We start from the raw sequence: 13,775 nt of genomic DNA on the forward strand, positions 1-13,775 counted from the left end.
ATGGGCAAAGGCGGCAAAAGGATATGGTTCCTCCACCCCCTGGGGCAACGGGGAGGCTTCAGTGCCATGTCTTTAGACAGGGAAGACACCTTTCCAATAATAAAATTGTTCTACCCAGGCCCTGGCAGCCACCGTGTGAATTCACCCTTTGGTTACATCCTGCCAGCAGCAAAGGGCGCTGTGGGGAGCGGGGCAGGGAAGCGCTGGCTGAAGGGGGAGGGCGTGGAAACCTGCGGCTACTCCAGCCCCAACCTGTCCCAGCAGGGGGCACTGTGGAAGGCAGAGGGGTGGCGGTGGGAAGAGCTCCTGGCTACACCAGCACCGGCCTCCCCCCAGCAGGGGGTGCTGTGGGGTGCAGGAGCAGAGACCTGAAGGTTTGTGTGCCCCCTGCTGAACCCCCCCCCCTCCGTGCAGCACAGCGCCCCCTAGCAGCACACAGGGGCACTGGGGTCACATTCCTAGGGCTGTCCCAGTTCATTTCAGCCCCACACCCCCCCAGCGCCGCAGGACCATCTCACGGCCCGCCCACCAGCAGAGGGAGACGCCACATCAAGGCCCCCCTGGTGTGTCTCCAACCGTCCATCTGTCTCTCTGGTCCCCAGCTCTGACCTGTGGGTCCCCAACCATTTCTGTCCCACCCCTCTGCTTTTGGGGATCAGCCCCCGTCCTCTCCGATCCCCCGCAAGCCCCTTGGCTGCCCCAACACAGAGCCTCCCACCTTTTGTCCTTCCACAATTCACACCCCAGCCCCACACAGCAGCTGCTCATCCGTTCTTCAGGCAGCATCCTCCAGCATGGCCCTGAGCACCCGTCAAGGTCTCCAGCCCTCGCTCCCCTCCCACGAAACCCAGGAGTCCTGGCTCTCAGCTTCCCCCCCCCCCCCCCCCCCCGCTCTAACCACTAGCCCCCACTTTCCTCCCAGAGCTGGGGCTAGAACCCAAGCATCCTAATGCTTGCTAACCTTACCCGTCAACCCTTAAGGAACCAAGACTCACAACCCAACAACCCTCAAGGCAACGACCCAAGGGCCACAATCCAATGACCCAGGCCGGTTTGTCTGAATACTGTGCGTCGCGTGATTAACCAGGGGCTGGAACAATGAATGGTGTTTGCTCTTTGCCAAGACCCACACAGGCTCAGGTGTGACTGCTGTCTAGCTGCCCGTGCCCAGCCAACTCCCGGATCATTTATCACCCGGTGATTGATAACACTAGCTGATGAAGCCAGCCCGATCAGACCATGTGGAGAAGGAAGATCTGAGCTGGGGTGCCTACAGACACACACATGAGAAGTCACAGGAAAACCCTGGGCTCTGAGTCTCATGGAGATGGACTTGGCTGTAACTTCCTGCTGTCTCTGCTAGCAAAGAACCGATCTACGCCGTTTTCCAGACAACGAATAAACCCTTCTGTTACATCACGGGCAGTAAGTCACCGCTGGAGGAGGAAGGCGGGGTGCCTGGCTCTCCTCTGGGAGGCACGGTGGCTTCCCCAGGTGTCCCACTCAGGCGGACTCACCGCCAGAAGCTCATGGAGGGAAATGGGTGCTGGTCGGTCCCAGGGGGTGACGAAGCCTAGGCTTGCCCTAGGGAGTTTGCACCCTGAGGAGCTGTCACGCTGGAGATGGCCCTGCCAGAGATTGATTGAGGGCTGGACAACAACACCGGGCCCGTTCACCCAGGACACCCTCAAAAGACTTTCAAGGAACCGAGAGCTGCTGTCCACAGACTCTCAACCACGACCCTCAAAGACCCAAAGATCCTCCAGGATCCACAACCCAATGGCCCCCAAAGAGCCACGACCCCCAACCCAACCCAACGGCCCTCAAAGAGCCACGACCCCCAACCCAACGGTCCTCAAAGAGCCACAACCCCAATGATTCTCAAAGATCCATCACCCCCTAACCCAAACGCCCTCAGAGCACAATGATCCCCCAACCCAGGCACCCACCCAAGAGTGCCCAATTCTCAAAGACCTACAACCCAAATGATTCTCAGCCACATCCCCCAACCCAGCCATGACCCCCAAAGAACAGCGCCGTCTCTTCCACCAAGTTTCCAGTAATTTTTTTGTTAACCTTTTTAAACAAAGCGACAAAATAAAATCTCCGAGGCACAAACAACAGAAAGGAGGGGAGGGGAAACCAGGAAGGAGGAGGAAAAAGAGGAGAGATGTGAAATGTAAACATCCGATTTTCTGCCCTCCCTGCCCAGGATGGGAGTGGCATCAGAAGGCGGGAGCTAAAAAGACAGTCTAGGGATTGGAGATTGGGTTGTATCTCTGTATTCCAGTGTCTGTCCCATTAAATAAGACCTCATGGCCAAACCCAAAATGTCTGTATACATAATTACAATACTGAGACATATATATAATATATGTGTATAGAGAGACACGTATATACAAAGGGTGGGAGGGAGAAAAGGGGGTGCTTATTGGGTGGCAGATGGGAGTTATTTTGGCTGGGGTAGGCAATTAACGGCACGATTTATAGGAGAGGTGAATTGTGGGAACGACGTTTGGCTAGAGACCAACAACAGTAATATGACCTCCTGCTCCAAGAAGCTACTCTGCAAGGTTAAACTGAAGCCATGTCTTGCAAAGAAAGGAAACTGAGGCATGGAAAGGAGGGTAGTGACTTTGTTAAAGTCACGTGGGCAGAGAATGGCAGTACTGAGGACAGAACCCAGGAGTCCTGGCTCCCAGCCTCCCCAGCTCTAATCCACTAAACCTCACTCCCCGCCCAGAGCTGCGGAGAGAACCCAAGAGTCCTGGTGCTGTTTGCTAGCCTTACATAATCAATGGAAATACTTAAAAGACAGCAGGGGCTGGGGGGGGGGGAGGGGGGTGTTCCCTGATGGGTCAACCCCACCCATCTCCCAGCCAGCATGGAAGTGTCAGCATCCCATCCGAGACCCAACCAGAGACCCACGATCCCAGTCTTCCCTCTGTGGGGCCGGGGGGGGGATCCTCGTGGTCGCACAGCGTACCACATTCAAAGAGAGAGAACATTCCAGTTATTGTAGGGGTGTTTGTTCATGCTTTTTAAAGGGCCCAAGGAGGGGTTGTTTGATGGGTCTGCAGGGATTGGAGTGTGTTGGGGTGAGGGGGGGGGAAAAGGGATGTCACAACATAAGCCAGGGAAGAGGAGGCAGGGAATTGACAAAAAAAAGAGAACCAAGGGAGCATCCTGGGGGGAGGGGTATTGTCTAAGGGGCCAATTAAATCCCCCACGGGGCAAATTAGGGGGGCTATGTGGTGTTAGCTGGACACAGTTGCCCCTGGAGGAGACCCGTAGCATCAGCCATTGGGGGATTTTGGCTCCCTGTCCAATGCTGAGGACTCGATACAGTTTATCACGGCTCTTACCTAAAATAAACTTTATTGATACCCTGTCTGCGAACTCTGGGATATCAATAAAGCTCACTCCAGCTCTTTACATGAACAGCATATTCTGTCTACGAACACTGGGCTGCCAGTCAAGATCATCCCTTACAGGGAGGAAACTTTACTGAAATCTTGTCAGCAAAGTGAGCTGCCAATAAAGTTCACCATCTTTCCCAGAAGGCTGAAAAGGAGAACATAACAGTGGGCTGCCAGGGTGCCAATCAAGTAATGAAACCCTAGGTGGGGACACGGAGTGAACTTAATCGACAGTCCAGAGCTGGCAGACAAGAGAACAGTCCAATTCCTCCAACACCAGGCTATCAATAAAGTTTACTCCTTGCCACAAAAATCCCGTGATGGGAGAAGGAAAAACATTATCGTTCTCTTGTCTGCAGACACTAGGTTATCGATAATGTTTTTCACCTCGCCCGCAACAACTTTATTGACTCCTTGGCAGGAAACAGACTGGTAAACAAAGCAGCACTTTGTTGGCAGGCGGATGAGCTTTATCAACTCCCTGTCAGGGAACGTTGGGCTACTGATAAAAAAAATGTGGTGTTGGGACACGGAGGAACTGATGCCCTGTCCACATACACTGGGCTGTCAGTAAAGTTCACCCACCCTGCCAACGAAAGTCAAAGTGGAAGAACTTTACTGATACCTATGTCCGTCAACAAGAACTGCGTTTGGGGGTCAAAAGAGCAAATAGGAGCGCTGCCGCCGGCATGGGGAGCAAGAGGGAGTGTGGCTCTTAAAATGAACCTCTCCAGAGGTTACCGGGGGGGGGGGGCGAGCGTAGGGCTGGAGTGGCTAAATAGTTTAAAGAGGTTTCTCCTATATACAGTATACAGCTGGGCTATTATTAATACAATTATATTCTGGTTAAGACTTGAGGGGGACATGCCCCACACCCCTGGGAAAGCACATGACGGGAGGGGTGTACCTGTTTGTTCCACTGATGGGAGGGTAGGACACAGAAAGGGGGGCAAGATAGGAGGGGAGCACAGTAGTCGTTTGGCTTTCAAAGTCGTTAAGCGGGTCCCCTCCTGGTAGAAGGAAGATAGCAGGGCGCACCCTGAAGGGCAGATCAGAGCTCACTCTCCCCCATCCAGGTACCCTTTTGTCCTTTAGATTCCAGCTTCCTCTCAGCTGGTGCCCTCTCTTTCTACCCCCCCACATCTGAGCCCACCCACCCCTTGGTCCTTGGCTGACTCTGCAGTGGGCAGGACGGCAGGGGGGAGCAGAGTCCCCCCACAGCCCCGGCCCCTCCTTAGCTCAGAAGTAAGTGTCCTGCAGCACAGAGCCCGCCGGGGGATCCCCGTCTTGCCCCCCATCCTCGGCGGGGGGTGGGGCTTTGACCTCCTTCCGGCGCATGGAGACCTTCCTCTCTTTCTTCTGCTTGGCTTCCTCCTTTGCGCGCTCTTTCTGCTGCTTCCGCTCCTGCTTCTCCTTCTCCTTCTCCTGCTTCTCCCGTTCCTTCTGCAGCTTCTTCTCTTGCTCCTTCTCCTGCTTCTGCCGCTCCTTCTCTTTCTTCTTCTCCTTTGCTCCACCCTTCTTGGGCCCCCCTAGCGGCGTGTTGTTCCCCGTGGGAGAGGGCAGAGCGGGGTGGAGCCCTTCCGACACCACCTGGCCCTGGGCGGCGGCGGCTGGTGGGGGCGCAGCGGAGACAGCCAGGCTGCCCATGGAGTGGGCAGGGGAGAAGTTGCCTCCAGCCCCTGCAGAGCTACTGCCACGGGTCGCCCGCTGTTTGAAGGCAGTGAGGCTGAGCAGGCTGGAGCTGGAGCTGAGTGGGGGGTTCAGGCGGTGCTGCTCTTCATGGATGGCGCGGGAGCCATGGAGGCGGCGCGAGGGCTTGTACTGCAGTTCCCCACGGGTCTCGCGCCACTTCTTCACCTGCGTGGCATTCTCCCGCTCAATCAGTGCTTCCGTCACCGGCAGGTTCACCACCTATGGGCAGGAGGCGCAGGTCAGATGCCCAGCAGCACAGCACCCCGTACAGTACTGGCCTGGAGTCTGCGCCGACCCAGAGCGTCCCCTCCTGGGTAACCCACCCTGCTCACCACAGCCCAGCACCCACTACTGGGAGAGCCCCCCAGCTGAGACATAGTGGTCTCCCCTCCGCACTCTGAGCCGGCCAGCCCCCGGCTCAGCACAGTCTGGGTGAGACTCACCTCGTGGACGAGGAAGTCCTCCTGCATGCACTGCGCTGGCAGGTTGCGCAGCTTCTCCATGGTCTCGTACATGCCCTGGCAGCTGCGCAGCTTGTCCACCGAGCCCAGGGTGTTCCGGAGAAGAACCAGGCCTACTCGGAAGATAATCTTCACCCCTGGGGTGAGGAAAGGGTAGAGAGACTTGTGTGAGTCATGGGGCTTCAGGACCCTGGTGCTGGGCATGCACATATAGGGAGGAGAGCACAGATGGGCTCAGTTGGATGGACGGTTGGGTTGGATAGGATGACTAGGCTGGATTGGGTTGGACTGGATGAGTTGATTGGGATGACTGGGTTGGGCTGGATGGGGTGGTTGGGTTGACAGAGGGTGGGTTAACAGATTGGGTTGGGTTGGGTGGATCAGGGATGGGTTGAGTTAATTAGACAGACAGATCGGATGGTTGGTTTGGATGGACTCGGGTCAGGATGGATTAGATTGGATGGACTGGTTGAGGGATGGATGGTTGGTTTGGACTGGGTTTAATGGTTGGTTGGGTGGGTCAGATGGATCAATGGATAGCTGGCTGGTGAGATGGATGGACAGTGGTTTGGATGGGATGGATGGATGGTTGATAGCATAGCACTGATGAGATGGATGGTGGGTTGGAACAGGACAATGGATGGATGGACGGAACGACAGATGGATGGTTGGTAGAGTTGGGCTGCTGAGATGGACGGATGGATGGTTGTGATGAGACTATAGATGGATGGCTGGTAGGACAAGGCTGGTTATGATGGATGGTGTCGGACGGGACGATGGATGGATGGTTGGTAGCGTGGGCTGATGGATGGACGGATGATGGGTTGGACGGGACGACGAACGGATGGTTGGTAGGGCTGGGCTGGTGAGATAGATGGACAGATAGTGGGTCGCATGGGACAATGGACTGAGCTGGATGGTTGGGACAGGGAGGGTTGGTTCGGTTGTTTGGCTGGGTTGGAATGAATGGGGGTGATGGACTGTGCCGGACAGTGACATTCAGACAGCAGGACGGACGGACAGACAGGGCTGGAGGACATCTCACCCTCACAGAAGAACATGTCCCAGACACGCAGCACAGAACCCCAGGGCAGGGTGCGGGAGAAGACACACATGAACCACTCCGTCATATAGAGGATGGGGTCAATCTTGTATTTCCTCAGGTGCCGATAGGCAATGGGAGATGCCCGGCGCAGCAGAGCAAAGAAGATCTCCCCATCCAGCTGGATGGCTTCCTGCCGGGGAGGCGGAGGGGAACACATGAGACACTGCCCTGGCACTGCCATCCCCTGCCCACCCCATCTATTCCACCCCATCCCCAAACACCCCTCTTTATCCCCCCATCTTCCTATGCTCCCTCTTCACGCCCCTTCCCTACTGTTCTCCCTCACAGCAATGTTCCCCACACAGTTCCCCATTCCCTGGCATCAACCCCCCACCTGCCCCATACACTCCTCCCTGGCCCGAACCCCCAACCCCAACACACTCCCCCTCTCCCTTCCTCCCCCCACCAACCATCACTGGACAGAATGCCCCTCCCACAGAGAAGAGAGACAGCCCCAAATCCTGAGCCTGCCCCGCCCTGCTCCACCAGTGGGGGCACTACTCACCAGTCCGGCACTGTAATAGCCTGGCAGGTACTTCTCACAGATCTGCACCAGGCACCAGAAGGCTTGCTGTGGGGACAGAGAGAAAAGTGAGGGACCGGAGGGGAGAGACAGCAGACAGACAGCCAAAAAAGAAGACACACAGACAGTAACCTGGGCACCAGAGAGAGAAGATCCAGCCCCAGGGCATAGCTACACTAAAGCAGTACCAAAGCAGCACACAGCCGAGATGCATCCTACATCAGCGGAAGGGGTTTCTCCCCTCCATGTCGTTAATCCAGCTCCTTCCGTCGACCTAGCCGCATCTCCCCGGCAGGTCACTCGACCTCACTACGGTGCTGAGAGAGCGAAATTTTCCCCAGCCCTGAGTGACGCAGCTGGGCCAATCTAAGTTTTAGGACACCCAAAGACAGGAGACCCAGATCCAGACACCTAGGATAAGTCTACACCCAAAAGAGGCGTGTTCCTAACCCATGCTAGCTAACTCAGATTGAAACGGGAGTGAGGACACAGCAACTTGGCTTTTAACCTGGGTTAACCGCTCGAGTTTGGCCCCAGGCTGCCAGACACACCTGAGAGAGATCCAGACAGAGAATTCCCAAGCACCCCAACAGTCAGACAAAACAGGACTGGTGGAAGGAAGGGGGGAAAACCCCAACATATAAAACAGGGAAAGAAGACGGGGAAGGGCTACTAGGATGATCTGAGGAATGGAAAACCTGCCTTACGAGAGAAGACTCAAAGAGCTGGGCTTGTTTAGCCTAGCCAAAAGAAGGCTGAAGGGAGATATGATGCTTTCTATAAATACATCAGAAAGATAAATACCAGGGAGGGAGAGGAGTTATTTAAGTTCAGCACCAATGTGGACACAAGAACGAATGGATAGAAACTGGCCATCAGGAAGTTTAGACTTGAAATTAGAGGCAGGTTTCTAGCCATCAGAGGAGTGAAATTCTGGAACAGCCTCCCAAGGGGAGCGTGGAGGGGGGCAAGAAACTGAGCTGGTTTCAAGACTGAGCTTGATAAATTTATGGGGGGGTGGTATGATGGGACAGCCTAATCTGGCAGTTGACTGATCTTTGACTACTGGCGGTAGATATACCAATGGCCTGTGAAGGGATGTTAGATGTGGTGGGTTCTGAGTTATTACAGAGAATCTTTCCGGGTGTCTGGCTGGTGAGTCTTGCCCACATGCTCAGGGTTTAACTAATCACTGTATTTGGGGTTAGGAAGGAATTTTCCCCCAGTGCAGATCGGCAAAGACTCGGGGGGTTTTTCGCCTTGCTCTGTAGCATGAGGCACGGCTCACTTGCTGGTGGATTCGCTGTACCTTAAAGTGTTTAACCCATGATTTGAGGACTTTAATAACTCAGTCCTAGGTTAGAGGTTTATTGCAGGAGTGGGCAGGTGAGGTTCTGTGGCCTGCGTTGTGCAGGAGGTCAGACTAGATGATCATATTGGTCTCTTCTGATCTTACAGTCTATGAGTCTAAGATGCAGACACTAGACAGGCTGACCAGACTGGGACAGACAGAGCAACAGACAAAGCTTGGGACTGGAGAAACAGAGGAAGAAATGGGAGCCAGAAAACCCACACACACAAAATACAATCACACAAGAGAGACCCAGACAGATGGATGTAATGCACAGACACTAGGTGAGAATGGGAGGGATACCGCCCAGAGAAGGGAACAGAACCCAGGAGTCCTAGCTTCCTACCCCCTCCCACTCCAATCCACTGGACCCCGCTCCCCTCCCAAAGCTGGGATTGAACCCAGGAGTCCTGGCTCCCAGCCCCAAATCAGAAACTCTCCATGCAGTTGCCAGGGGGTAAAAACAGCAAAAGAAGGCTGGGGGAGGCTATGAGGCTGGGATCTTCCCAGAAGGGCGGTGGGCTTCCGCTCAGTCATGGGGGGGACTAGTGGGCTGCTCTTACCTCAGCAGGCATGTGCATCAGCAGGACAGCAGCGACGGGGGCCTGGGCTTGGCAATATCCTTCATCAGGCCGGTAAATGGTGTAGGCCTTCAGGATGCGGTATAAATCCTGCTGTCTGGGGCCGGAAAGGGATGGGGTTAGACACACAGAAGGGCCTTTCCTCTGTTGGCTTGGGAGGGGGGGAGGGAATGGGAATAGGGTTTCTCCTCTAGGGGGCACCAGCTCTGATCCAGCTCAGAAAAGGGACGACAAGTTCTGGCCCAGTTCTGGGTCCAATGGAGGCGTCCCCCCATCCTGGTCACTCACCCGTGGCCTCCCCTGGCGGCGAACATCTCATGGAAGGGAAATTGCCGGTGCAGATCCTTTTCAATCACGTCCAGCCACTTGGGGTCGCCGGGCTGGCGCTCCAGCTCCTAGGAGTCATGGGAACAGAGGGTGAGGCTCTGCCCTGACCACCCGCCACCCCCCTGAAACCGCCCCGGGGAAGGGGCAGAACATGCACCTCGAATTTGTTGGGGTTCTGCTCCAGGAGTTCCTTGCTGTTGGACAGCAGCTGCCATGCCTTGGCGCGGAGAGAGGAGGGAATTCCCTTCCGACAGCGCAGCTTCACCTGGGGAAACAGGAGCCACAACATTAGGGCCACATGGCTCCCCCCACTGGGCCAGGCTGGAGTGGGCAGGAGCTCCCCCCCGCAGCCAGCCCCCCACTCTCGCCCCCCCACAGCACCCCCTGCTGGGAGAGGCCAACTCACCTTCTGGAATCGCCGCGAGAGCCATTTATCCCAGTGGTAAAACATATCGAGCCATTTGAGCTCCCGCTGTCGCGCCACATCCACCGGGATGGCGCTCTCCCTGGAGGCAGAGGAGGGATCAGGGAAACGGCATAGCTGCACCCCACCCGCCAGCCCCCCAGCAGTGCCTGGAGGGGGAACAGGGCTGCTGGCGCTGGGAGCCTCTCCACCCAGAGGAGGGGACAGGGGGAGGCAGGAAGCAGAGAGCTACCAGGGTAACGCCTGTGTCTGGGTGACGTCAGCAGCCCCATGCCACCACCCCCACTGAGGCATGCAGTGTGGCCTAGGGCCCTAGATGGCTATTAAGCCATGTGGGATGTCTGTAATTATAACAGGGGCCAGGGCTCCTTACAACAACCGCTCCACCGGTGCCCCTCACTCCCGACCCACAGCCCCCACTAGCCGAGCCCTGGGCTCCCCCCAGCTCTGCCAGTGCTCCTCACTCCTGACCCACAGGGCCCTGAGCTCCCCACACAGCTATTACCAAGCTCCTTCCCAGGGACAGGAGGGGTGGGTTTGACCAGAAAGTGAAATTTACCAGGTGCCAAGTGAAGCAGACCAGCCCACCCGCCATATCACCCAGCTGTAGGAAGGCCCAAACTAAGGGGAACATGGGGCATCTCCCCTCTGGAAGGCGCCAGCTTCGATCCAGACCCAGGCTGGGGGACTGGCTGGTTTGGGAGGGATGGGGAAGGGGACACGGAGCCATTTCCCTCTAGATCAAACACGTGGACGCCATCTCAAACTGACGCCCTGTTGTGTGATGAGCTGATCGGGTCTCTGCCCAGGTATCCCCAGCCCCACACCCCCATGGGTGCTGACCGGGGCCCCCCGACAGCCTCAGCAGAGAGGCCAAAAGCAGAGCGGTCCATGGAGGCCACCCTGGGGTATATGCTGGAGGGGGCAGGGGGGGATATCCAGGCTAAGCTCTGACTCCACAGGACCGGGGAGGGCAGAGAAACAGGAAGAAAGAGCCGGGAGGGGAAACAGGAAGTGGCGGCTCGGGGCTGCTTCATTGAGAAACTCAGGAAGGGAAGCGGGGCATTCGCATGAGCATGCAGTGGGCGGGGGAGGGGGAGGAGATGTCCAGTCTACACCATCTCCCCCCACTGCAGAGCTATGACTAGAAGGGCTGTCCACCCCCCTTCCCGCCCAGCCTCTGGGAGAAGAGGATTCCGGGATAGAGGGAGATGCTCAGCACTGTTGCCTTCCCCCCACTCCTCAGCATCTGCCCCTGACGGCCCAGTCTCTCTCCCCGACCTCCTTCCGGATCAGTCCCCCCATGGCCCAGTCTTCCCCCCAGATCGGCCCCTTCACCCCCACCTCCCGCCTCCAAGCCCCATATCCACACCCAAGCCTCCGGCAAGAGCCGCACCTCGGTCCCATACCCCCCCTTCCCTCTCCCAGATCAGCCCCTGGCTACCACACCCAGTCTCCCCAGCACCCTCTCTGGTTTGGCCTCTCAGTCTGGCCTCCCTACTCTGTTTCCCTGCTGGACTGGCCCCTTGGCCTCACCTGTCTGGGCTCCTCCCCTCCCCAACCCAGTCTCCCACCTCCAGATCCGCTCCTGGGCCTAGCTGCCAATGCCACAGTCATTCCCTCGCCCAGGGGGGAGCCAGCCCCTCAGAGCCAGCCTGCACACCCAGGGACCCAGTTGCATCACAGGGCCGGCTCTGAGCCATGGGGATGAGCTACCCCCACACAGAGTGGAAAGACACCTGCTTCGGTCAAGACACCCATGTGACGAGCGGGACAGGTCTTGGCCCCTGCCACCCGACTCTGATCGGAGCTAGTGATGGGATCGGGCTGGCGATGGGGGGCCGGGCACGGGACTGATCTCAAGCACTCTAGGACTTGGCCAGATGGAGGGACAGAGATGCCCGGCAACAGAAAACGGGACTAAGCTGGCTCCCATCCCGGCTCATGCAGGTCACGTGAGTCAATGGTCCTGTGGGGAGAGCAGGGTCCTGGGCGGGGAGAAGGAAAGATCCGCGATGGAGATCCAACAGATCCCACAGAGATGCCAACAGATCCTACAGAGATGCCAACAGATCCTGCCCCAGGGGTGAGCAAGGCGTCTCCAAGACACCATCAGCTCTTGGCTTCTCTGCTGAGGTTGGGCTAGGCAGCACCTGGGGGGATTTGGCCTGAGACCCAACAAACTCACTTCTCACCAGGGACAGCGAATGGGGGGTCGGATGGGAATGGCTATCTGATGCCAGGAACAGACCTGCACCCCCTAGAGTGGAAAGGCCCCGGGTCCCCTTGCCCACCATGAGCTGGCCAGGCCCTGCCCTGAGTCCAGAACAGAGCCAGCGCCCTCTAGAGAGGAAAGTGCAAAAGCAGGAAGGTGGGATTTGGATACTCACGGCAACCCGGCGTACTGGTTGCCCCCCAGGAAGCCATATTTATCTGTTCTGCGGTAGGCCGAGCCGTTGATCTCTGAGTCCGAGCCCAGAGAGCTGGCGTCGTCCAGGAAGCCAGGGCCAGTCAGGGACTCCAAGGTGCCTGACATGAGGCTGACCGAATCCAGGTAACTCAGGGTGTCCAGAGCTGGTGGGCGCCTGGGAGCTGGGATGCCAGGGCCCAGGCTGGACAGCGACCCCATGTCCTCGGGGGCAGCAGGATCCAGAGCTGCCGGCCCCTCCGTCACTGTGGGGTAGCTCTTCTCCTGTGCCACCGGGCTGGGTGCCACCACCACCACGGCTGGCGATGGGAAAGGCGCTGGAAGAGGCTTCACTGGGGTGGACGGGGCTGCAGGTTTCGTGGCTGTGCTGTTGGGCCTGGTGGGAGATGCCGAGGGGCCTGCCATGGGAGAGGCCTCCAGCGCCGGCCCAGTGACCGTTTCTGTGGGACGCGCCACCACATTGACCTCTGCCACCTGCATCGTTTCTGTGGAAACCATCCCCACATTGACTGTGGTGGCTGCCACGTTGGCCACAGGTGCTGGTGCCATGGCAGATGCCACCGGCTCTGTGATGCCGCCAGTCACCACCGGAGATGCCGACACGCTGCCCGTCGCCACCGTCACCACCGCCACACTGCCCGTCACTGCCGGAGACGCCTCCACGCCATCTGTCTCTGCAGCCACGCCGCCCGTTGCCGCCGGAGATGCCGCCACGCTGCTCGTTGCCGCCGGAGATGCCGCCACGCTGCCCACGGGCCTGGCCGAGGCTAATGCCGCTGTGGCCGGGGGGCTCGGTGACGGCACAGTTGGCGTCGCCGTGGCACCCATCTTCGCAGCATAGAGGGCCGACCGGGGGGCATTGTACCGGGGTGGGGGCGATGGGGCGTCGCCAGCCCCCATCTCCATGGCAACAGCCGACTCCTCCCCCCGGCCTTGGGGGCGGGGGGGCGGCCTAGTCGCCCCCAGCGAAGCCTGCACTAGAGTGATGGGGGGAGGGGGAGGGGGAGGCAGGAGCCTTTCTGGATCTCTGCCTCCGCCCGGGCAGCCAGCAGCCAGCCAGCCCCCCTCCTGGCTGCGCGCGCAGCCCAGCACGGCCACGTGGGAGGGTGGCCAATCACAAACCAGGAGAGCAACCGGCCCAGCCAGTCAGAGGGGAGGAGTGGGAGGGTGGTTGGAGGGCGGTTCTGAATGGGCGGGACCAGCTCCGGCATGGGCCAGTCAGGGCAAGGAAGGTCGGGATTCCGACCAATCAGGAAAGCGAACACGACGGGTACGGGGAGATGGCGATAAAAGAGGAAGGGCGGGTGACAGAAGGGTTGGGACGATGGGGCGGAACCAGTGGTGACGTGGCCAATCAGAGAAGAGGCATTGCCCCGGCCGCCCAATCGGAAGGGAGGTGTTAAACCAATGAAGACAGAGGCAGGGAGGCGGATCTGTAAAGGGAAGGGGCGGGTCTAACGGGAC

At 58.1% G+C, this 13,775-nt stretch overlaps 1 protein-coding gene across 1 annotated transcript; it reads right to left on the reverse strand.

Annotated features, from left to right (window-relative positions):
* Positions 1-2,043: 2,043 nt before the first annotated feature.
* TBC1D10B (TBC1 domain family member 10B) lies at positions 2,044-13,366 on the reverse strand. Its single transcript, XM_067565697.1, has 9 exons — positions 12,274-13,366; positions 9,866-9,965; positions 9,617-9,724; positions 9,421-9,527; positions 9,115-9,229; positions 7,183-7,248; positions 6,618-6,807; positions 5,555-5,709; positions 2,044-5,330 (listed from the first exon to the last, which is right to left on the reverse strand). Exons 1-9 carry the CDS (start codon positions 13,215-13,217, stop codon positions 4,659-4,661), a joined length of 2,457 nt encoding a protein of 818 aa, XP_067421798.1. The 5' UTR covers positions 13,218-13,366; the 3' UTR covers positions 2,044-4,658.
* Between the last annotated feature and the right edge of the window lie 409 nt (positions 13,367-13,775).

Source organism: Emydura macquarii, unplaced genomic scaffold (assembly GCF_026122565.2).
Source record: "Emydura macquarii macquarii isolate MOO-44397 ecotype Brisbane River unplaced genomic scaffold, CSIRO-AGI_Emac_v2 contig_2696, whole genome shotgun sequence".
In the NCBI taxonomy this organism is placed as follows: Eukaryota; Metazoa; Chordata; order Testudines; family Chelidae; genus Emydura; species Emydura macquarii.

What these genes read in the sequence shown, in the direction of transcription:
- TBC1D10B (XM_067565697.1), bottom strand. Translation starts at nt 13,217, where the DNA reads ATGGAGATGGGGGCTGGCGACGCCCCATCGCCCCCACCCCGGTACAAT. An exon ending in AGAACCCCAACAAATTCGAG is followed by an intron (nt 9,528 to 9,616) that starts GTGCATGTTCTG and finishes CATGACTCCTAG; the next exon opens with GAGCTGGAGCGCCAGCCCGG. An exon ending in AGGACTTCCTCGTCCACGAG is followed by an intron (nt 5,331 to 5,554) that starts GTGAGTCTCACC and finishes TCCTGCCCATAG; the next exon opens with GTGGTGAACCTGCCGGTGAC.